Source organism: Sceloporus occidentalis, unplaced genomic scaffold (assembly GCF_023333645.1).
Source record: "Sceloporus occidentalis isolate IW3139 unplaced genomic scaffold, rSceOcc1.0.p SCAF_102, whole genome shotgun sequence".
Classification (NCBI taxonomy): domain Eukaryota; kingdom Metazoa; phylum Chordata; class Lepidosauria; order Squamata; family Phrynosomatidae; genus Sceloporus; species Sceloporus occidentalis.
This window is the reverse complement of record NW_028317082.1, coordinates 2,730,196-2,753,068: the sequence shown is the minus strand read 5'-3', so window position 1 is coordinate 2,753,068 and position 22,873 is coordinate 2,730,196. Positions and strand designations below refer to the sequence as shown.

General features: G+C 45.1%; 1 protein-coding gene across 1 annotated transcript in view; it reads right to left on the bottom strand.

Annotated features, from left to right (window-relative positions):
- Window positions 1–15,125: 15,125 nt before the first annotated feature.
- LOC149283573 (late secretory pathway protein AVL9 homolog) overlaps window positions 15,126–22,873 on the bottom strand; it is a 42,115-nt gene continuing 34,367 nt past the window's right edge. Inside the window, exons 14-16 of the mRNA XM_089497388.1 lie at window positions 16,192–16,245; window positions 15,718–15,806; window positions 15,126–15,232 (exon numbers count right to left, since the gene is read on the bottom strand). Coding sequence (XP_089353514.1) covers window positions 15,126–15,232; window positions 15,718–15,806; window positions 16,192–16,245 — 250 coding nt within the window. The remainder of the gene's footprint in view (window positions 15,233–15,717; window positions 15,807–16,191; window positions 16,246–22,873) is intronic.

Genomic DNA, 22,873 nt, shown 5'->3' with positions numbered 1-22,873 from the left:
AACGAACACGAAGAATGTCCACGAATATTCGCCCGAAGAGAAGACAGGAACAGTCGAATATTCGCGGAATACGAAGATTTTTTTTTCCACAAAGACGAGCACGAAGACGAACACGAAGAGCCCCCTGGTGCCCAAGTCTAGTTTATACAATGAGATACCCTTAGATTAATGCAAATTAGTAGACTTGCGCATTAGTTTTTGTGAGAGCACATTTTCGTGCTGAATGTTATCGTTTCGTCCATTCGTCTGAATAAAAAACAAAAGAATGCATCACTGGACAATAGGAGCGTAAAATGAATGCAAGCAATATGAGATCTGGAGAGCTTTCTGCCCGTAGCCAATCGTCCAGATAGGGGACCACCTTTATCTCTTCCTTTCTTAAGAAAGCTGTGAGCTTGGTAAAGATCCTTGGAGTGGGAGTGAGACCAAACGGAAGGGCCTGGAACTGCATGTGAAGAATGCCCTCTGAGGAAGGAATGGCTATGCGCAGGAACCTTTGGGAGTCCTTCTTTATAGGAACATGCAGGTAAGTGTCCTGAAGGTTGAGAGTTGCTAAAAAAATCCCCCTGGGAGAGAAGCTCTATGCTGGATTTGACTTATTCCATCTTTAAGGTTCAGGAACCTGAGGTCTAAAATCAATCTGAATCTGCCCCGAAGCTTTTGGAACCGCAACACCTGGGAGTAAATGCCTCTTCCTCTTTGGTCTGGGTCTACTGGAATTAGGAACGTCTTCAATACAAAAGTCTAAACTAAATCTTGAAGAGCCTGTCGTCCATAAGGATCTGAAGGGACACTTGACACCAGGAAAAAGTTCTGGGGGAACACTGATAAGCTTCAGACTGTATTCTCTGAAAATGATACCCGGAGTTCAACCGTCCGAAGCGACTGATGAAAAAGATCCTTTAGCCCCCCCCCACTAGTCTGCTTCTGATGTCATGCTTTTCTTGAAGATGAATCTTCTGCTTGGTCAGCACAGCCTTCACTCTTCCTCTGAATGAGTGAAATCTGGAGATACATGATCTCTCACGAAATTGGGATGAGGTTCTCATGTCCCGAGACCTGGTTTCCTCTTTGTTAAAAAATGCTTCCTTCTCTAGAAGAGTCTCCAGTTCTTTCCCAAATAAGTCTTTGGCCGGAAAGGGAATACCGTACAGATGGTGTTTCAAAGCATAATTAAAGGATGCTTTAGTCTGAGGCAAAGAACCTATAACAAAGGCACGCATCTGTTTAAAGGTGGTTTGAAGCTCCATCTTCATCCATTCCTTAAATTCGGAGATAGAATCCTCCTTAGCCTTAAGACAGGCCCGGGCATAACTTCTCAGAGCGGTTCCCTTACAGCTCCTGCATGCAAGATGTTTAGCCTTAGCAGTAGATTTCCTGGCGACTGGGGTCTCCTCAGGTAATTCAGCTTTATCTGAGGACATCTTAGGCTAAGGTCCCAAGCATACACCAGGGCTTCAGCAGGCAGGAAGGAAAATGAACAATGGCAGCACAATATAAATAGAAAGGTAATACCTGAAACATGGGAAACGACCCTGCCAGAATCCATGACTGCCCTTGCTGCCTGAGGCCGCTGACCTCAGACACCCTCTTCCAGAAGCCTGCCTTCGCACCAGAAGTGCATCACAGGAGTCGCTCCCTACAGCTAAATATCAGGTTGAGATAAAAAAAAAAATAGTAACTACATGGTTGTTGACATACGTTTTGCGTACTCAAACATTTCAAAGGATAATTTTCCTCCACTGTAATTTGCATTGCCCAAGACAGCCTCAATCAGGTGCTTGCAAGCATTGTAGCTGGTCTTAGCTTGCGTGTATAGTGATAACGCATGTCACGGTAACCCCCTGAGGCTGAGGACATATCGGGGTAGATTTGCGTTAAGAAAGAGACACTGATGGATTCCTGGGGAGCCAAATTTTCCTGTGCATTTCATATATATATATATATATTTTTTTATATTTTTTTTAGGGAAGTGATGTATAAATGGCGTTATACTAAACGCTTCCGTAAGGACTTTAACTTACAGCTTTAAAGTAGATCTTGCACTTTACCAAAAACATTTACTTGGGGAAGTTTTGTAATGTTAGTGAAGGCTGGTGTTCTGGCTTTCTCTAAAGGATTTATGTAAGGATTTTATACACATTTTCACCTCAACCTTAGTTCTGTCTGATGATTGGGATGAGCTGCTATGACAACTGCTATGACAGCTCCAGCTAGCCACAGTGCCAGCATGGCTCCATTAGATTGTGGCCCTGTTTTGTCCCGCCAACACTAATTTCATCCCGCGCTGAAAGGTTAACCACTGGTGTCTCGGCAGAAGGAAGCGCAATTTGGAGGGTGTACCCAGTCAGGGTGCTGCGTGTCCGTCACAACACATTGTCACGATCCCGGCCGGAGTACGGTCCGGGGGGACTCACCGCGTCGCGCTCCCGTGCGGAGTGCGTCGCCCGAGTACCCGCGGCGTCACAGCCCCGTCCGGGACGCGTCGCCCGGGTGCTCGTGGCGTCGCGCTCCGGTGAGGAGTACATCTCCTGAGTACCCCCGAGTGGCGGGTACTCGGTACTTACCCCTCCCGGGACGATCCAGCGGCACAGGGTCCTCTTCCGCGGCGGTTCACAAGAATGAACCGCCGCACAGTGATGGACACCCACGGTGTCACAGGACACGCCCCCCTGTCAATCCTCTACCCCTATGGAGGAGAAACACGTCCATTGGACGTCATCATAGTTGGGGGCGGGATCTGGAAGGGCGGCAGGTTTAAAAGCAGAGCACTGACACCAGTTCAGTGCTCAGTTGTTTTTACAACTAGCTGCTGTATCTACCTGGTGTTTACCTGTCTATGTTGATTCCTGTTACCGACCTTGGCTTGAATTCTGACCACGTTAACCTCTCAGCTCCTGACCCGGCTTGTTTTGTCCATTCTCTGCCTGATACCTGGTACCGACCTCGGCTTGATTCCTGACCACGTTAACCTCTCAGCTCCTGACCCGGCTTGTTTTGACCATTCTCTGCCTGATACCTGGTACCGACCTCGGCTTGATTCCTGACCACGTTAACCTCTCAGCTCCTGACCCGGCTTGTTTTGACCATTTTCTGCCTGATACCTGGTACCGACCTCGGCTTGATTCCTGACCTTGTTTACTTCTCTGCTCCTAAACCTGGACTCTCTGACTAAGAAGAGACAGGTCCGTTTGTTTCCTGCATCCTGGTTTCCACACCTGTGCAAACGTAACATAACAACTGAGCCCACATGGAAACCGCAGGATTAGCCGAAGCTGTTGCTGCTCTCGCCCAACAGATGGCGGCTATTACACAGTCCCTTCATGAGATCCAAACTGGACAAAATCAACAGCAGCAACAGATAGTACAAATTCAAGGTGCTCTCCAGGTACCCGGCAACCCGCCTCCAGTACCAGTCGAGGTGCCTGAACCCCCAGTACTGCAAGGAGCAGCAGCGCTGGAACCACAAGTGCCCCTGCCAGACAAGTACACCGGAGACCGTACAAAATACCAGACCTTTATAACCTCATGCCAAATATTGTTTGGTCTCAAACCTAGAACTTATGCCAATGACTACATCAAGATTCACACGGTCATAGCCCTCCTGTCCGAAGAACCCCAACTCTGGGCCCATCATCTGATCCGTACCAATAGTCCGGTACTTGGCACATGGAACACCTTCCGGCAGGCCATGGATGCACTATACGCCGATCCGTTCCAGACCACGTCCGCCACCAGCGCCTTAAGAGCTCTTCGTCAAGGGAAACGTCCAGTAGAGAACTACATAGCTGAATTCCGACGAGTCTCCCTCGAGACAACATGGAATGAGTCGGCTTTGCATGACCAGTTCCGGCTGGGCCTGTCGGATCCGATACGAGATGAACTTGCTCGTTCCGCTATCCCGTCCTCATTGGAAGACTTTGCCACTTTGTGTATACAAATCGACCGGAGGTTAAGGGAAAGAAAGGCCGAACGCTTAGCCTCTCCTTCTCACACCTGGTCCACCGCCAGACCACCACCGAAAACCACACCCAAAGAAACCCAAGAGGAACCTATGCAGTTGGGACTCATCCGAGGTCCTTTGTCGGGTGCCGAGAAGGACCGACGTCGGTCTCTTGATCTCTGCCTATATTGTGGTACCCAAGGCCACTACGCCAATGAGTGCCGAAATAAGAGACGACCATCCCGGGGTAAGCTACCCTCATTATCTATTCCGGCCACCCATGGTGTTTCTCCACATTTACCACATCAATTGTCCCTCTCCATTACATTACAGTGGAAGGGGAATACCGTCGCTCTCGCAGCTATGATTGACTCGGGTGCCAGCAGTAACATACTCGACACCGACGTGATCCGTCAACACGGCATACCTGTCCAGAAGAAGACAACACCTCTACTGCTCCAGTTAGTGGACCGACGACCTCTACAGTCCGGTCCCATCACCACAGAGACATCACCCTTGCTCATGCACGTCGATCCTGATCACACGGAGCACATATCGTTCGATGTTATACCCTCTCCTGTGTTTCCGGTCATCCTGGGACTCCCCTGGTTACGGACTCAAAACCCTCACATTGACTGGACATTCAACTCCGTGTCATTTCGTATCAATAAAGACTCTTCTTCACACAAACCGCCTCCGTCCATCAATGTAGCACACGACTACAGCTCCCTTCCGATACCCACGATTCCGAGTCATTACAGCCGGTTTGCCGATGTGTTCGAGAAAAAAGCAGCCAACAGGTTGCCACCCCACAGGGAGTACGATTGTCCGATTGACTTGTTCCCAGGAGCCCCTATTCCGTTCGGTCGTTTGTATCCTATGTCCGAACCTGAACTCGTCACCCTCAAGGCCTACATTGACGAGAATCTAGCCAAAGGCTTTATCCGACCATCCACTTCCCCTGCTGGAGCAGGGATTTTCTTCATTCCCAAGAAGGACGGGGGATTACGTCCTTGTGTTGACTACCGGGAACTGAACAAAGTGACAGTAAAGAACCGATATCCTCTGCCGTTGATCCCAGAACTTATGGAACGAGTTGGCACTGCCTCCTACTTCACCAAGATTGACCTGAGAGGCGCATACAATCTGGTGAGGATAAAAGAGGAGCATGAGTGGAAGACAGCATTCAGATCCCGGTATGGACATTACGAGTACCTAGTAATGCCATACGGGCTATGCAACGCCCCAGCCACGTTCCAGCATTTCATGAACGACGTGTTCAGAGACATGTTAGATCGTTTTGTTGTAGTCTATCTCGATGATATACTGATCTACTCACCATCGCTGGTTGAACACAGAGAACATGTTTCCAGGGTGTTGGAACGTCTCCGAGAAAATGAACTATACGCAAAACCCGAGAAGTGCGTGTTTGAAACACAGACCGTGGAATTCTTGGGTTTCATATTGACACCTACACGAGTGGAGATGGACCCAAAGAAGGTACAGGCCATCCTACAGTGGCCCGCCCCGACGGACCGAAAGAGTGTCCAAAGGTTTGTCGGCTTTGCGAACTTTTATCGGAAGTTTATCCGCAACTTCTCTAAAGTCATACAGCCCATCACCGCTCTCACATCCGTCAAACGAAAATTCCACTGGTCTGAAGACGCACAGAGAGCCTTTCTGTTTCTGAAGGAACGATTCACGTCAGCCCCCATATTGATCCATCCGATACACCAAAAGCCATATACGTTGGAGGTTGATGCCTCTGACACCGCGGTTGGTGCTGTTCTCTCACAAAGGGCCGATGGCGACAATCAACTCCACCCGGTAGCCTTCTTCTCGCGTACTATGACCCCTGCAGAACGGAATTACGGGGTCGGAGAAAAGGAGATGTTAGCCATGAAACTAGCACTGGAAGAGTGGAGACATCTGTTGGAGGGGACGCAACACCCCATTACCGTTTTCACCGACCATAAAAATATGGAGTATTACAGGACCGCTAAACGGCTGAAACCTAGACTCGCAAGATGGTCCTTGTTCTTCACCAGATTCCAACTTCACATAACCTATAGACCTGGCTCAAAGAACACCAAGGCGGACTCACTGTCCCGCATGTGTGACGTATCCTCGTCTCATCAACAAGACGAAGAGACCGTGTTAAGGCCCGGGCATTTTTTGGCTGTTACCCCCTCTTTCTGGGACTTGTTCCACTTCCAAGCATCAGACACCGTCCCTCCAGAGCACCTCCTATTAAGCAAGAAGAACGGGTACTACTACCGTGGAGACTTGCTTTATGTACCTCCTGCCGCACGTCTCCAGGTGCTACAACACTGCCATGACACACCAGCAGCAGGACATGGTGGTATGACCCAGACCATGGACCTGATCAACAGATCGTTTTGGTGGCCCACACTACGCAACGACGTCCTTCGATTCGTTCGATCCTGTACTGTTTGCGCCAGGGCCAAAGGCACTCGGAACAAGCCGGCTGGTCTTCTGTGCCCACTCCCGGTTCCCGCGACACCCTGGACAGACCTGTCAATTGACTTCATCACAGACCTACCCGTGTCGCATCATCACACCACCCTCATGGTGGTAGTTGACAGGTTCACGAAAATGGGCCACTTCATACCAGCCAAACGCTTACCCTCAGCTACTGAAACAGCCTCTCTTTTTATACGCAACATATTTCGTTTACATGGATTACCAGTGACTATCGTGTCAGATAGGGGAACTCAATTTACGTCAAAAGTGTGGAAGGCCTTCTGTGACACACTCCACATCCACCGCTCCCTGTCTACATCATTCCATCCACAAAGCAACGGCCAAACGGAGCGGACTAATCAAACGCTAGAGCAGTACCTCCGCTGCTTTTCCACCCATCTCCAAGATGACTGGTATGAGATGCTCCCCATCGCCGAATTTGCGTACAACAATCATATCCACTCCTCCACGCGGTTGTCTCCTTTCTTTTCGATGTACGGACTACATCCGTCCATGCTTCCTGGTTCTCCGATCCGCAGTGCGGTCCCTTCTGTGACGGAACGTATAAAGAACATACTCGAGACACACAAGATGTTACGCAACACCCTCCATAGAGCACAAGAGCGATATAAGGCACAAGCAGACAGACGGCGTTCCGCTGCCCCAGTTTACAAACCAGGAGACAAAGTATGGTTATCAACCGTCCATCTCAAACTGTGCTGTCCCACTAAAAAATTAGGACCTAGATACGTAGGACCGTATGTCGTGGTAAACACACCCTCATCAGTGACTGTCGAACTACAATTACCCCCGACGATGAGGATCCATCCTGTCTTTCACGTATCTTTGCTGAAGCCTTACCACGCTAATCCTTTCCCGGGACGCAGTCCCGATCCTCCAGCTCCGGTTACCATAGACGATACGGAAGAATATGAGATAGCCAGCATCTTGGATTCCAGGCGACATCGAGGACGCCTTCAATACCTCATCCAGTGGAAGGGATATGATGTCAGTCACAATTCATGGGAAGACGCCCGTGGACTACACGCGGAAGACCTGATAAAGGCATTTCACTCTGGTCATCCCAGTCGCCCTGGACCCTTGAGGGGCCGGAGGCCCCTCCTCAGGAGGGGAGCCTGTCACGATCCCGGCCGGAGTACGGTCCGGGGGGACTCACCGCGTCGCGCTCCCGTGCGGAGTGCGTCGCCCGAGTACCCGCGGCGTCACAGCCCCGTCCGGGACGCGTCGCCCGGGTGCTCGTGGCGTCGCGCTCCGGTGAGGAGTACATCTCCCGAGTACCCCCGAGTGGCGGGTACTCGGTACTTACCCCTCCCGGGACGATCCAGCGGCACAGGGTCCTCTTCCGCGGCGGTTCACAAGAATGAACCGCCGCACAGTGATGGACACCCACGGTGTCACAGGACACGCCCCCCTGTCAATCCTCTACCCCTATGGAGGAGAAACACGTCCATTGGACGTCATCATAGTTGGGGGCGGGATCTGGAAGGGCGGCAGGTTTAAAAGCAGAGCACTGACACCAGTTCAGTGCTCAGTTGTTTTTACAACTAGCTGCTGTATCTACCTGGTGTTTACCTGTCTATGTTGATTCCTGTTACCGACCTTGGCTTGAATTCTGACCACGTTAACCTCTCAGCTCCTGACCCGGCTTGTTTTGTCCATTCTCTGCCTGATACCTGGTACCGACCTCGGCTTGATTCCTGACCACGTTAACCTCTCAGCTCCTGACCCGGCTTGTTTTGACCATTCTCTGCCTGATACCTGGTACCGACCTCGGCTTGATTCCTGACCACGTTAACCTCTCAGCTCCTGACCCGGCTTGTTTTGACCATTTTCTGCCTGATACCTGGTACCGACCTCGGCTTGATTCCTGACCTTGTTTACTTCTCTGCTCCTAAACCTGGACTCTCTGACTAAGAAGAGACAGGTCCGTTTGTTTCCTGCATCCTGGTTTCCACACCTGTGCAAACGTAACACACATACAAGACATTCATAAGGTTGGCTTAATGTCCAATGACCTTTGCTCTTTGAGTATGACCCACAGGACTTGCTTACCTGGGCCAGTTTCTTCTTTCCTTGGGCACGGGAACAGTTTGTGGCCACCTCTATTCCCCACCCACATCCCTCCCCTACTACCTGCCCAGTCCTCTCCCAATAAAGGCCCTTTGGGGGTAGCCCCCCACTCAGCCACACTCCTAGAAGAGGGAAAGTTCTGGGCCACCTACCCTGGGAAGCTCCTAGGCACGCAGGTCCACATGCAATCTTTATCTCACAGTGGTATAATCATTAAGGCAGGCAGAGGGGAATATTTCAATTGCATTTTGAAGAACCAGTTCAACATTTCTTCCTGGCAAAATTTTCAGCAGTGTGAGCCGTTAATTTAACATATGCCTGCACCTGGCCATTTTATTATTATATGGTTTCAAAGATAATTTTGTAATATATTGCTTTTTTTGTACATGTTCCAGTTTTCATAACGTGTTATTTGTAGTAGGTTTGTACTAGAGACTGAGAGCACAAGGCTGTGTCAGCCTGTAGTAGTATTTCTGTTGTGCTCCAACGTAATGCAGCAAACAATCCTGTGGGTTACGTAAAAATGTTGGTTATAAGGTTAAATGCCTTTTTTTTCTCTCAAACATCTGGTAACAAGGTCTTCTTATGATCAATAAAGGTTATCACTAAATATAACTGACCGTTTTCACAGCACTCAAAAAGAGAATTATATGTCAGTATGCATTCAGGGAACATATTTTTGTTGGTGTATGTCGTCCTTTAATTGTTTGCATGTTTTTGTTTTGTTTGTTTTTTGTTTTGTGTGGAAAATCTAAAACCATGTTGTTACTTATCTTCCAGATTTACTACGAATAACTTTCAGCGATAGCTAGCAAGTCAAAACAAACAAATCGATATTTTAATCCTACTTGTTGCAGACTTGAAATTAAACCAACCAAGGTCTGATGAATATATCCAAGTTCACTGGTTTATGCACAGAATGACATGCAGTTCACTAGATGCTATGTTATTTTACTAACTTTCTACCTGTATTTCCTCTTTTTTAGGCAATTCAAACTGCTGTTATGATTCCATCAAGTCTGTTTGCGGGAGTCACCTCTCTCCAACATCTCTGCGAAAACTGGCACTGGATTTTGGAGACCGTAAGAGAAGCCGCAATGTCCTGGCTAGACTATAACACGGTGTCACGCTCGCAGTATTTGTCCACTGTTCTCAGCCACCTTCGTATTGATGCTTTGTCTGAGGTGATACAATGGGAATGGTTTCAAGGTCTGCCACCAAATGATAAATCTGTGGTGGTGCAGGGACTCTACAAATCTATGCCAAGATTTTTTAAGCCAAGACTTGGCATGACTAAAGAGGAGATGATCATTATAATAGAAGCTTCTTCAGAAAATCCTAATTATTTCTCCTCAATTTGTTACAGTCCCCAAGCAGAGAAAGTTTACAAGCTTAGTAATCCTCCTTCTGAGCTACACAAAGTTGGGGCCGTAGTGACTCCTGACAATGATATTTTTATAGCTGGTGGACAAGTCCCTCTAAAAACTCCTAAAACCAATCACAGCAAGCCAAATAAACTTCAGGCTGCTTTCAGGACTGTGATTTTTTTTTCTGGTTTGATGCCCAGCAAAATACCTGGATTCCAAAGACCCCTATGTTGTCTGTCCGTACAAAACCTTCATTAGTGTGGTGTGATTGATACATCTATGCAATAGGAGGAGATAGTGTTGGAGGAGAGCCAAATCGAAGAACTGTGGAAAGATATGATTGAGAGAGAGGTGAGTGGACGATGGTGAGCCCTCTCCCATGCGCATGGCAGTGGAATGCTGCCGTTATGTAATGGCGCACAATTTGACATACTGTTACATTCCAAGGTCTGGCATCTAGGTGGAAATGGCCATGAGGCAAACCAGTAGATGCTTTGCATCAGCCGCTGCCTTTGAAGACAAAATCTTCTACCTCCGAGGTCTGCATACTGGTGGCAGTTCTGGAATAAGGCACCACCCTAACACTGTGGATGGCTCTTCCATAACTGTTGAAGTATATGATGTGAATAAAAATGAATGGTACACAGCGGCTAACATTCCCGCCAATCGTTACTCTGATCCCTGTGTTCAAGCAGTTGTTGTATCCAATTCCTTGCGTGTATTTATCCGAGAAAGTCACATGCATGAAAAAGCCAAGTATGCAATCTATCAGTATGACATGGACCTTGATCAGCACTTAAACAATGTAAAAGCATAAAGTACATTTACTAATAGATGAGCCATTACCAAGAAATCAAATCAAGCAAATCATATTTTATTCATCAATTATACACAATCTGAAATGGTATTTCCTTTTTAATTTATATTACAGACACTATTGTATGTGTATTACAAAAGAAACTTCCTGCAAGACAAAAATTAGGGGGTTTAAACTAACCATTTTCCATAGAAAGTGTCGTGATAAAAGCCAAATACACATTACCACATTATATGCTTAGGAAAACATGACTCAAATATTATACAATTCAAAGAACATTTAGTACAGTAAACTGTTCTAGGCACAAAGAATTCCTGATGCAGTTCTAAAACATTTCTGAATGTTCTGTTACGTTAACAGCAACTCTGAAATAGCACTGAGTTCATGAAATGCATTTTGATCACAGAATCACCACATATTAAATACTATAAATGGACTGGATCATAAAAAAATCCAACGATTATGAAAAATACTATACAAAGGCTATAGACCCAGAGAAAGAAGCACAACGGAGTACAAATAGGACTTGTATAATAGAAGTGATTCAATAAATTGACAATTTTCATTTAATTGCTTGTACTGAAGCAGAGGTAGCAAAGATACCAATCTAGGCCACCCCTGGACTAATATTTATTATGAGACTAAATCACAAAGCCTTTGGTTTAACAATTATTTTTAGTTCACCTCTAAATTGGCTTTCTATTAGATATGCCAAAGTCTATGGTCGTGATGGACCCTTGGAGAGGTCAGCTAGTAAGATCCCTCGGATGACTTCCCTGGCTCAGGCATATTGTATTTGAGTATAGTCCTGCAAACTTTCAGGAATGTTGTCAAATATATATACTGAACCAAATACTAAATTTGTTGACTCTAAATTGTTCAAATTTCTTTCATTTTATATGGGAAAAGTTATACTTCAGTTACACATAGCTGTTACACATAGCAGAGGGGAATATTTATTAATAAATTAAATCATGTAGATGCAGTAATATTACAAGGTGATGGAAATGGGTTGGAATCCATAAAAATATATTACATCTAAAACTGTACTTTGCTTTGCAAAAGAAGATACATTCCATACTACACATTTGAACGGTTTCAAGGGTTTTAGTAAGTAGGCTATGTGCTCAGCTGACCAATTACTGCAAGCCAGGGAGGTAGGGATGGGTGGTAAATGCATCTATATGTATTTTGTAAGGTTTATATGACAGCTGGAGTGTCAATTTAGGGTTCCAGACAGAATGTTTAGATTCTTTCACTTCAAGTTTGTTTAGACTATTCCTTTAAAAAAAATATTGCACTAGAAAAAAACCAAAAGCCAAACAATGCTATTGCATGCTAAAAAAAGGTTTAAAACATTTAAATCTATAAATGTTCAATTCTGTACATACACTTCCGAATTTTCAGCAAATATCATTTAAAGCAAACTTGCATATGCGCAGTATGGATCACGTATAGAATGCATTGCTTTATACTTGTAATGTCTTCTATTGTGTGTAACGTGTAAAGTAGCTTTATTGTGTGGTTTTTAAGCTCTTATACCCCTATGATTTTATATGCATGATAATCATTAAAAACAAATCAGCTATGTTGAATGTGGAACAGTAATTTGGAAAAATAATTTACAAGTAGCAGGAAGCCATTACTGATCTGCACCTACTGTGATTATCAGCTCAAGCTCTACCTTTTGCTTACCCAAGATTTTAGCAAATACCGTATTTGCTTGATTATAAGACGAGGTTCCCCGGCTGTCAGAGATCAGCGTTCCCCGCACCGGTGCCGGTGCCTCTGATCTCTGACAGTCGGGGAAGGTCTGCGCGATGGACCCAGACAACCCCCGCTGCTAGCCACGCCTCCTTCCGGCTGCAGCGTAAGTGCGTGGGATCTACACGCTGCCCTGGCTACATGACAGGGAAGTCAGAAACACCGGTAAGTTTGGGGGGGCGGGGGAAGGTTAAATGAGGGGCATAAGGCATTTCTGGAGGCAGAGTGCTCTGTGAAATGCCTTTTAACCCCCTTAATGCCACTCTGCCTCCAGAAATTCCCTTTTAACCCTCTATACGCCACTCTGCCTCCTGAATGCCTTAAACCTCCCTATATGCCACTCTTCCCCATAATATGCCTTTTAACCCTCTAAATGCCAGAGTGGCATATAGGGGTATAAGGCATTTCTGGAGGCAGAGTGGCACATAGGGGGTCAAAAGGCATATCATGGGGCACAGTGGCATATAGGGTTAAAAAGCATATCATGGGGCACAGTGGCATATAGGGGGTATAAGGCATTTCTGGGGCAGATGTGCATAACTGGGGGGCAGGTTGGAAAACAGAAGGAAATAAAACCAAAATATTTTTCTCAATCATAGCTTTTGTTTAAAAAAAAATAGTTTAGATGAATTAACATTTACTGGTAAAAAAAATTTCCTATAGGGTCGTCTTATATTCAGGCTTTTTCTTTTTTTCCTAAATTAATATTCAGATTTGGGGGGTCGTCTTATAATCGAGCAAATACGGTAATCTGTCTTAAAGCATTTCTAAAAACTAACTTAGACTGGCAGATTTTCAATAACCTATCTTGAATTTGGTTTGCCCAAAGGCCAAAATGGATTTGTCTTTTTCCCCCAGAAAGACTTCATTTTACACTTCTATACAGAATGTAATATGCAATCATGCTTACAGATTAAAATAAACAATGCATATTAGAAACCCAGTTTATATGTATATATGGAAACAGTCATAAACTCACTGTTCTCAGAATCTGCATATTAGGACAGATACAGGCTGCCATTGATCTTAGCTTCTATGAGGTTAACGTTGAAAACAATTACACTTACAAACAAAAAGCACAAGCTCTGGGTCATTGTAATTAATTGGCTTATGGTAAAGAGCTGTGATTGCAACAGTTCCCATTGAAGTACTTTCAAATATTCCTCATTGGCACACTTTGGTCCATTACATTCATAAAGCAAATAGCCGTTCTTTAACCCCATCACATGCAGGTAACATTTAAATTACTGTTCCCAACAGGCTAGAATACTTGCATTATTGTATAGATAGTTCAAATCATACACTCATACATACATATAAATATAGTATTTAAAAACAATTTGTACAACTCAATCAAGATTATACTGTCTGGTGCGAACAAAATTATCATATATATTTAGCAATGACAAATTCCACCTCAGATCTCTTATAAAGATTATAAGTACCTTCAATGTAGGCAGACAACACTACAAATGTTTTTTTTGTTTTTTTTACTAACGAAAATAATGCTGCTTTGGTGCTTTACAAACAGAAAATGCATGTATTAGTTTCAAATTTGTTTCAGATTGAAATATATAATTTACACAGCATTTACTCTGTAACGACAGGTGGAAACATGCAATCCTGTTTCCTAAAATGCCCTGAAGGGCATGAATAATATCAGTCAGGTAGCCCACTGACTGGGAAAAAAATACAATATATATCTATATAGATATCTATATATATATCTATATCTATATGGATATCTATATAGATATATATGTGTGTATATATCCCTTCAGCATCAAAGTCCATACAACTGGGGAGCTTTCAAATAATATTTCCTAGGAAAAAACTTGTTAAATACTTACCATTTCTATAGCAAATCAGGGTAACTTTCAGTATTTATAAATATATAATTTATACTTTTAACTGGGTAGAAAAAATATAAATCCAGTGTATTTATAGAGGCCAGTAATACATGTGTATCTTTATATGTACCGCAAAAAAAAATTCATATATTAGTAATTAACCACTGAACCTGGTGGCCATAGCAGTTGGAGCTAGGGGTTGAGATGATCTTTTGTTTTCAATGACTAAGTTATCATTTTAAAGTATTTTGTGGTACGCTAACCACATGTAGAGTTGACCTCGCGTTGAAAATACATATAGTTAGGCTAGAATAATGATCATGGATCATTTTAATCCTTTACAGAATTTTTTCTGCGGTGCAGATCATGAGTTGTAAAAACAAGTTTAAAGTAGCATTGCTGTTCTTCTAGTTTTTGTAAATCAATTTTCTAGTTTAGATGGCTGGAATGTTAGTGCTGAATAATTAATAAAGGATTTCCTTTATAAAATCTCTCATCCCTACAGCAGTAAACAAAATGCAAGATAAAGCAGGTCACCTGTTGAGCTGTTTGAATGGATCCAAATAGTAGACAACATAGAATGTAAACTGTACACATATAACTTAACTACACTACATGTGGTCTTAATATTAAAAATGTGCCTGTCTAAGTAACCTGTATAGTGTATATGCCCCTTAACAAAAAGCAGGTTGTTGGAGGCGTCATTGACAGAATTTGTGCTTCAGCCACAAAGGGTAGTGCAGGGTCAAACAGGACAGCTATTTAGTCACATCAAGAAAGACAAAGATCACATGCGGCAATTCCTTCATTCAGTGCTTATCTTGTTCGGGCTCCTGTGTTGATGGTTGGGAGAATGTAGAAAGCCATGAAGACATGGCTGATTTTGCACTGATGAGAACTCCTCCTACAGACTGACCTACATAAGCAGTGAGAATATTTTGTTAACACACTGGTTATTCACCAAAATTGTTATTTGTAGATGAACCAAGGTTAACTGAATAATTTCAGCTCACTGACTTCACTTTGGTTTATGATGCACCAACCACAGTGAGTTAAATTAGACTGCATACAAGAACACTCACAGTTTAACAACCATACTGTCTGGATTAAGGCCAAAACCGAATACGTGACCAAAAACAGCTTGGTGCTTCTTGTAGAAAATACTTGGTAAGTAAACTAATAAAACGTCAACTTACAAATAGACCCCATCCTGCAAAGTTGAGAAACTGTCTTATCTGATTAGACCATTATGTTTAATAGTTGGATGTGTCCCCATTTAAGTATCTTATTTTTTTTTATTTTTCCATTAGCTTTGTTCAGAAAATGAATGACAAAAGACCTAGATAATTAGAACTATGCCTTGGTTATAAAATGGTGTTAACGTGGGGATGTTTCTCTTACCTACAGCTTTTCCAGTCTGAACCATGTTCCTGCTTGTGGTGGCTACAGCGTTGCCTAGTTTTTTGCCACGTTCACTGTTCTGCACAGAGCTGCACATAGATAAGAATTGGTCAATGAGATCTAATAGCTTGTGCTCTGGGAAATATACAAGTCAACATTTTATTCAGTAGATTCAATTTTCCCCTTTTCCTGCGGTCTTCAGAACAAGGCACATTTTAATTACATAGAAAAATATCCCACAATAAGTACAATACACTACTTCTAAGGATCATCGCTTCTGAACAAGAGAACTACACAACAGAAACTGCAATGTAAAGAGCCTAAAATGTAGCAAAATAGTTATATTTAATAAAACTTCCTGTTTGAGTTCTGTGATTGTACAAAATGAAAGCTTTTAATTTCTAAATATACATACATCTTTCTAGAGAGAAGCTGGCGAGTATTTTTCCTTGTGCACAACTGAAATTTACTTACTGTGAAAGTCTTAACTTTACATCTGATACACTGTAATGACCTTGGAATGGATGGCTGCAAAATAAATTACTAAATTACCAAACTTGGAAGTGTAAATTTGCAAATGAATAGTAAAGAATTACGTGGCACAAAACTGTGGTCGACTGTGTAAGAGGGCACGAACCGATCATCCATTCTAGGATGCCCCCACCTGACAACTATTTAATAGAAAAGAGTGCTCATCATTTACTACGTAAAGACCTGTTTTTTCTTTTGTACCCTTCATGACCAAGGCTGTTTTAACACTTTTGCGGTTTCTTCCCTCTCATTTAGTGTACAGACACAAGTTATATGTTGGGCTTTCTTCAGATACCATTTTTGCTCATATCATCTAATTTACTATAAAAAAATAATAAAATGGTTTTAAATGGAAAAAAGCATGTTTTCTCACTTTTATTTCAAATATATTTTACTCATTTAAAAAGCTAATGAAAATACTTTCTAAATAGATTCTACTATTTGTCCTCGGTTTAGAAATACCCATCTTTTTGTGCAACCTATAACCTATAGGACAATAAGTACATTTAGTGTTTTATATTTCAAAACCATTTTTTGCCAAATCTGGTCATTATGCCCCCACGTCCTATCTGGGACATCTTTTAAGCCGGCCAATTCAATTTACCCCTCAAACCATATATTTTTGAAACCTACACATTCCAAGGTATTTCAAAAGCTGGTATTTTAACCCTTTCCATGCAGCCTTTGTCAAAGTATGTGGTCATTTTTCACACAAATTGTACTTTAGGTATGATGTTAAACGTCACTGTCAAACAACATACGCTGAAAACAGCGATAACACCCATGCATAGGTTTGTCGGGTTGTTTGATGGCTAAAAGGCCACATTTACCATCTGATCATCCTGCCCCCCCCATGTCCTTTTTTGGACATCTTTAAATTGCTTGGGGCCTAAAAGGCTATATTTGGGAGGTGTGCCAATGCCCTTTTTGGTAAATCTTTGAACCGAACCAATTCCATTTTCCCCATCAACCATAATTTTCTTTAAATTAGGCCCCCACAAGATATCTGAAATGCTTTTTGTAATGTCATGTGTCACACCAACTGGTGTAGTACGTACATGGACTAGAGATGGTATGGCCAATTTCAGTATGTGAGGGGTTAATTCGACTGTATAGGCATGTGGTGCCAAAAGGTCTTTTAGGATAAATTGGTCTTTTGAAGCTGGGACTCCAACCAAGGCCCTCTGCAAGGTGTGAAATGTCACAGGGAGGCGGTGCCTTTAAGTCTACTAGCTGAGCCATTCACCATATGCCTGTATCCCCTCATAGATACTGGATTATTTGATATGCTAAGTGACCACTAGCAGTCAGGAAAACCATTTCATATCCAGGTCATATCCAACACATATCAATAATAACTCATAGATTCATTATCATACCTCCTTGTGTGCATACCTAGAACGGGGAAAGCACACCCTACAAAAAGAGTACAAACATGGCGGCGCAACTTAAACGGTTTGGAAGGAATTGTGAAGTCTATGATGTTCAGTCATAAGTAGCAAGTGTGACATATCTATGGACTTCACAATTTACAAGAAATTCATAAATACATGAATTATTGCTGTGGCGAGCACAGGAGGGACGATAAAATGAAATGGCTCATTTGTTTCCACCACAGAAGGGGGAGGTCACTTACGGTACACCTTCCCTCCGCTTATACCACCTCTGGGCCGGCTTGGAACTGGGAAAGAGTATAAAGTTAATAAGAGAAAATTGGTCATTGTGCTTACTAGGGGCCAAGATCTAATTTTGAGTAAGTTGCCATCTTTCCTTGCCGGAGCCCTACAGACAGAAAAACTGTTACTTGACCACTCAAGTGAGTAATTTTCTCCTTTTTATTTTATCTGTTGGTATAAATAATCTGTTTATCATCTGTTTTGTATGCACTGTGATTTTTTGTTCATAATAAATATTCCTTTATTAAGTTCTGCCTTTGTCTGGTAAAGACTCACGTTACCTGATTAGACCATTTTATCAATAATTTGAAATCACGTAATTATTGTGTTAAAATATAATATGTGGGTTTTTAGTCTAATTCGCTTGGGGGACCAAGGCACCCCATTTTTAAATTGTCTTGGTGTTGGCAGTGTTATTTCATTATAGTTAATTGCGGGTGGTATTAAGGGTGGATATTTTTATTTGTATCTAGGGCAGACAGATAGTGAATTTTAACCCTTTTACCACCAGAACCAAGTCACGCACACGCTTGGAGTAGAGTGCGTTCGTGACAACATGTATTTTAAATGTTTCCATGGCAGGATTTTTGGGAAGATAACAAGCTAATTTTAGCACTTGCTCATAAAATAAACTTTTTTTTTACATTTTATTTTATTACCTTGTTGGAACTGGATGGTTCCCCTGATGTTGAGAACACTGCATAATTGTTTTTTTTTTTTTTTTTTTAAACATGTTTATTGAAGTCGACAGCAATACAGCAAATGGCGTAAAAGAGAAACAAACAGCCAGTCATGAAATAGCCATCATGGTCCATACGAGAATACAAAAGACAGCAAAAAGGGTAAAAGCCCTCCTGATACAGCATTAAGAGATGGTACATACAAATACGACTGGCACGGCAAACATGTATACAGCACTAAAACACAAAGAAAACGGAATAAACAATAGTCGACAGTATTTTCCGGATTTTTGGTTGTTGGTGATCCGGTGAGCGCTCGTGCAGAACGTCAGAGCTGTCAAGCGGCGCCGAAAGCGCCGAAAGACAGCGAATGCGATGGCATAGGCACTGTATAATCAGCAAATAGCAGCCACAGGGAGGGGGAGGGGAAGGAGGGCAAAAGACCGGGAGGGAGCAGGGAAGAAGAAAAGAGAAAAAAAAAAATAAAAAAAAAAATAAAAAAGTTCCTAACAGGACAGACCGCACACCAGCGGCGAGTCAAAGAGACACCAGCGGCAAAACAGAGCTCCCCTGGGAGAAGGCAGCAATCCAGGGGTCCCAGATATCGGAGAAGCTCTGCATCTCATCATGAAGTTTAGCCGTAATCCTTTCCATAGAGATGATATGCCAAATATTGGAATGAATTTCAGCATCTGTTGGAGGGACTCCCTTCCACCTCCTGGCCACGGCTTGTTTAATAGCGGCACAGATCCGATGAACCAGTTTACGCCCAGGTACAGACAGCTGCCGTGTCGACACATCCATGTTCAGCAGAGCCGTCTGGGGGGAAGCAGTCACCGGAGTGCCCAATGCCGTCGAGATATCCCGGAAAAACCTAGACCAGATAGACAGGACAAGCGGACAGGACCACCAGGCGTGAAGATAGGTGCCCACCTCTCCACAGTGGCGAAAACAGTTGGCGTCAGATGCAGGGCAGAGCTTGGAAAGCCGCAGGTGAGAGATACCAGTGAGCAATAACCTTATATGACCGCTCTCGGATAACGGTGTTAACAGTAATGCGATGTGTGTTAGTCGCCGCTCTACACCAATCATCGTCCTCAAAGGTTTGTTGCAGGGCCTCATGCCAGCGTGCCTGATACGACGGGGGATGAGCGTATGTCCTGGTCAGGAGGCAGGAGTAATGAAAGGAGACAGAGCCCCGTAGTCTGCGGCGGGTGAGAAATCTTTGTTCAAAGGGGGTCAGCTCGGAGACCCCGGCGTCACGCAGGAGAGTGAGCACAAAATGTCTGAGTTGTAGGTATCGAAACCTCTCGGATTGGGGGATGCGGTTGTGGTCGAGCAGCTCCTCAAACGAAAGCATGCGCCCCCGTCTCACCAAGGCCCCCAACCTACACAGGCCCACCTCAATCCACCACCGAAATCGTCGTGTATCCACACCCTCCGGGAAGAGGGGGTTAAAGAACAGAGGGGTCAGTTGGGATACACGGCCCCGCAGCTGATATTTAAATCTAGCCTTCCTCCAGAGAGAGTAGGACGTCTGCATAGTAGAAAGAAGCGGAGAGCCCGGCAACCGATCATGGTCAAGCCATAGGCATAACTGGAGCTGACGGTCAGGTAGGCAGGCGCGTTCGATGTCAATCCAGGGCAGCGTGCCAGCCGGAAAAGACCAGGATTCCAGCTGCGAGAGTCTGGCGGACAGATAATAAAGGTGAAGGCATGGAACTGCCAAACCGCCCCGCTCCTTAGGTAGGTACATCGTGTGCCGGTTGATCCTAGCCCGCCTGCCATTCCAAATGTACTGGAAGATGCACGATTGGAACGAGTCAATGTCGCTGGTGTTGACAGCAATCGGCAGGGCGCGAAATAAATACAATAGACGTGGCAGTGCATTCATTTTGACCGCATAGATCCGGCCCAGCCAGGAAATGCGGTACTGCGACCACTGCCGAAGGTCCTGGCGTAGCAGCGACAGGAGCGGAGGGTAGTTCGCAGCGTATAGCGTCTGGGGGCTGTTGGTAAGGTGAATGCCCAAATATTTAAGCGACGACGGTTGCCACTGGAACGGGAAGGTCGCGGCAATAGTCCGTTGCGTCTCAGCAGCTAAATTGATGTTTAAGGCCTCACATTTTGCAGCGTTGATCTTGTAACCCGAAATCTGAGAGAACTCGGTCAAGACCGAGTACAGGTTTGGCAGAGAGACAAGTGGACGAGATAGGGTCAGGAGTATATCATCCGCGAAGAGTCCCAGTTTATATTGCTGACCATGAACCTCAACACCGGTGATATCGGGGTGCTGGCGGATAGCCAACGCCAAAGGCTCCAAGCAGAGGGCGAACAAGAGGGGAGAAAGTGGGCACCTGTCGCGGTCCCGGGACCGGTCGCGGTCCCGGGACCGGTCGCGGTCCCGGGTCCTTGTGTACGGCGATCCGCTCGCGGGTCACGAAGACCCGAGCTGGAGAGCTCGGGCTCCGTCTCCGGCGGGCGGACGTCGGCACGTAAGTGCGGTGGGGTCCGGAGTTCCCGATCTCCCTGCACTGGCGATTTGCAACCCGATCGCCGGTGCAGGAAGCAGGAAGGCAGATCTGGGGATTCGGCAGCGATCAGAATGAAAACTGCTCGCTGCCTAAGGAATCCCCAGAGAGGTTTACTTACCGGTTCGCCGGTCTCCACTGGGGGCGCAGCCAATTCTCACGGCTGGAGCCGTGAGTCAGAGGGACGTCTAAGGGCACGCCCCTGACGCTCTGTTGGGGGCGTGGCTTTCTGTGGCGCCAGATTTAAAAACCCTGCAGATCTGTCCACAGGCACCCTGTTGTGGTCTTTTCTCCGTTTTGAGTTTGAGTTTGCTTTGTTGCTATTTGGTTGACTATTGGATTTCCTGACTACCCTCTTGCCTGCTGATTTTGTACCTCTGCCTGTGACCATCGTTACCGACCCCTGGCTTGTCTTACTACCTGCATCGTGTACCTGACCCTGGCTTGGCTGACTATCCGCATCGTGTATCCGACCCCTGGCTTGGCTGACTATCCGTATCGTGTTTCTGACCCCTGGCTTGTCTGACGTCCGGCATCGTATATCTGATCCTGGGCTGCTCCCATATCTGCTACTTCTGCACCTCGCTGCTTCAGCTCAGTATCCACCATTTTCAGCTATCACTGCAGCTTCCTCACTGTTGGGATCATCCTGAGTTCCTGTTGATTCCTTATTCTGTAGATTTCCTGCGGTGAGTGCTTTTGGTGTTAGCAAACGTGACAGCACCCCTGTCTCGTGCCATTGAGTATGTCGAAAGTTCGAGATTCACAGCCCATCAGCGCAACCGAGGCCGTCGGACCAGCATAGAGAGCACGGATACCTTGCAAAATATTACCGCGGAAGCCGAACCAGCTCAGGGTCTCCCACATGTAAGCCCAGTCTATTCTGTCGAACGCCTTTTCGGCGTCGAGGGCCAACAGCATGGCCGGTTGGTGGGTGAGCGTTGCCAGTTCAATCAGGTCGACCGTGCGCCGGATATTATCAGGTGCTTCCCGGTGTGGAATAAAGCTGACTTGGTCAGGGTGGACGATGGAGGCGATGACCTTGCCCAGGCGAGTGGCCAGAACCTTAGCGTAGAGCTTGATATCCGCGTTAATGAGCGAGATGGGCCTGTAACTACCGCAGCTAGAGGGGTCTTTTCCATCTTTGTGGATAACAATAATTTTAGCTTGCAACAGTTCAGGCTTGGGAACAGAGCCCCCCAGGAAGGAATTGAAGAGTCGTAGCAGCTGCGGCAGAAGTTGATCTTTAAACTTCTTATAGTAGGAGCCCGGGAGTCCATCCGGCCCTGGCGCCTTGGCCGGCTTGACACTTGAGATGGCAGCGAGCAGCTCATCCTCCGAGATCTCTTGATTCAAAAAGTAAACTTGCTGGTCAGAGAGTTTCGTGGCGGGCAGCGAGTCAAGGAATCGGCGAATGGAAGCGCTCCCGGAGCGGTTTCTGGGGGCCTTGTTGCCGTCATACAGAGTGCCGTAAAATAGAGCAAATTGTTGAGCAATGTCTTTAGGTGACACCCAGGGAGTGTTGCTAGAGTCAATGATCCTATGGATATTCTGCGACTTCCTTTGGGCACGTAACCGGCGCGCCAACATGGCATTGGGCTTATTAGCGGACTCAAAGAATTTTTGCTTGGTATGGTTCAAGGAGTGTAGAACGTCATTGCTAAAAAGGACATTTAGCTCGCCCCGCAGTTGGACAATTTCCCGGAGAACACTGGGGTCTAGCGTCCGCTTGTGGACC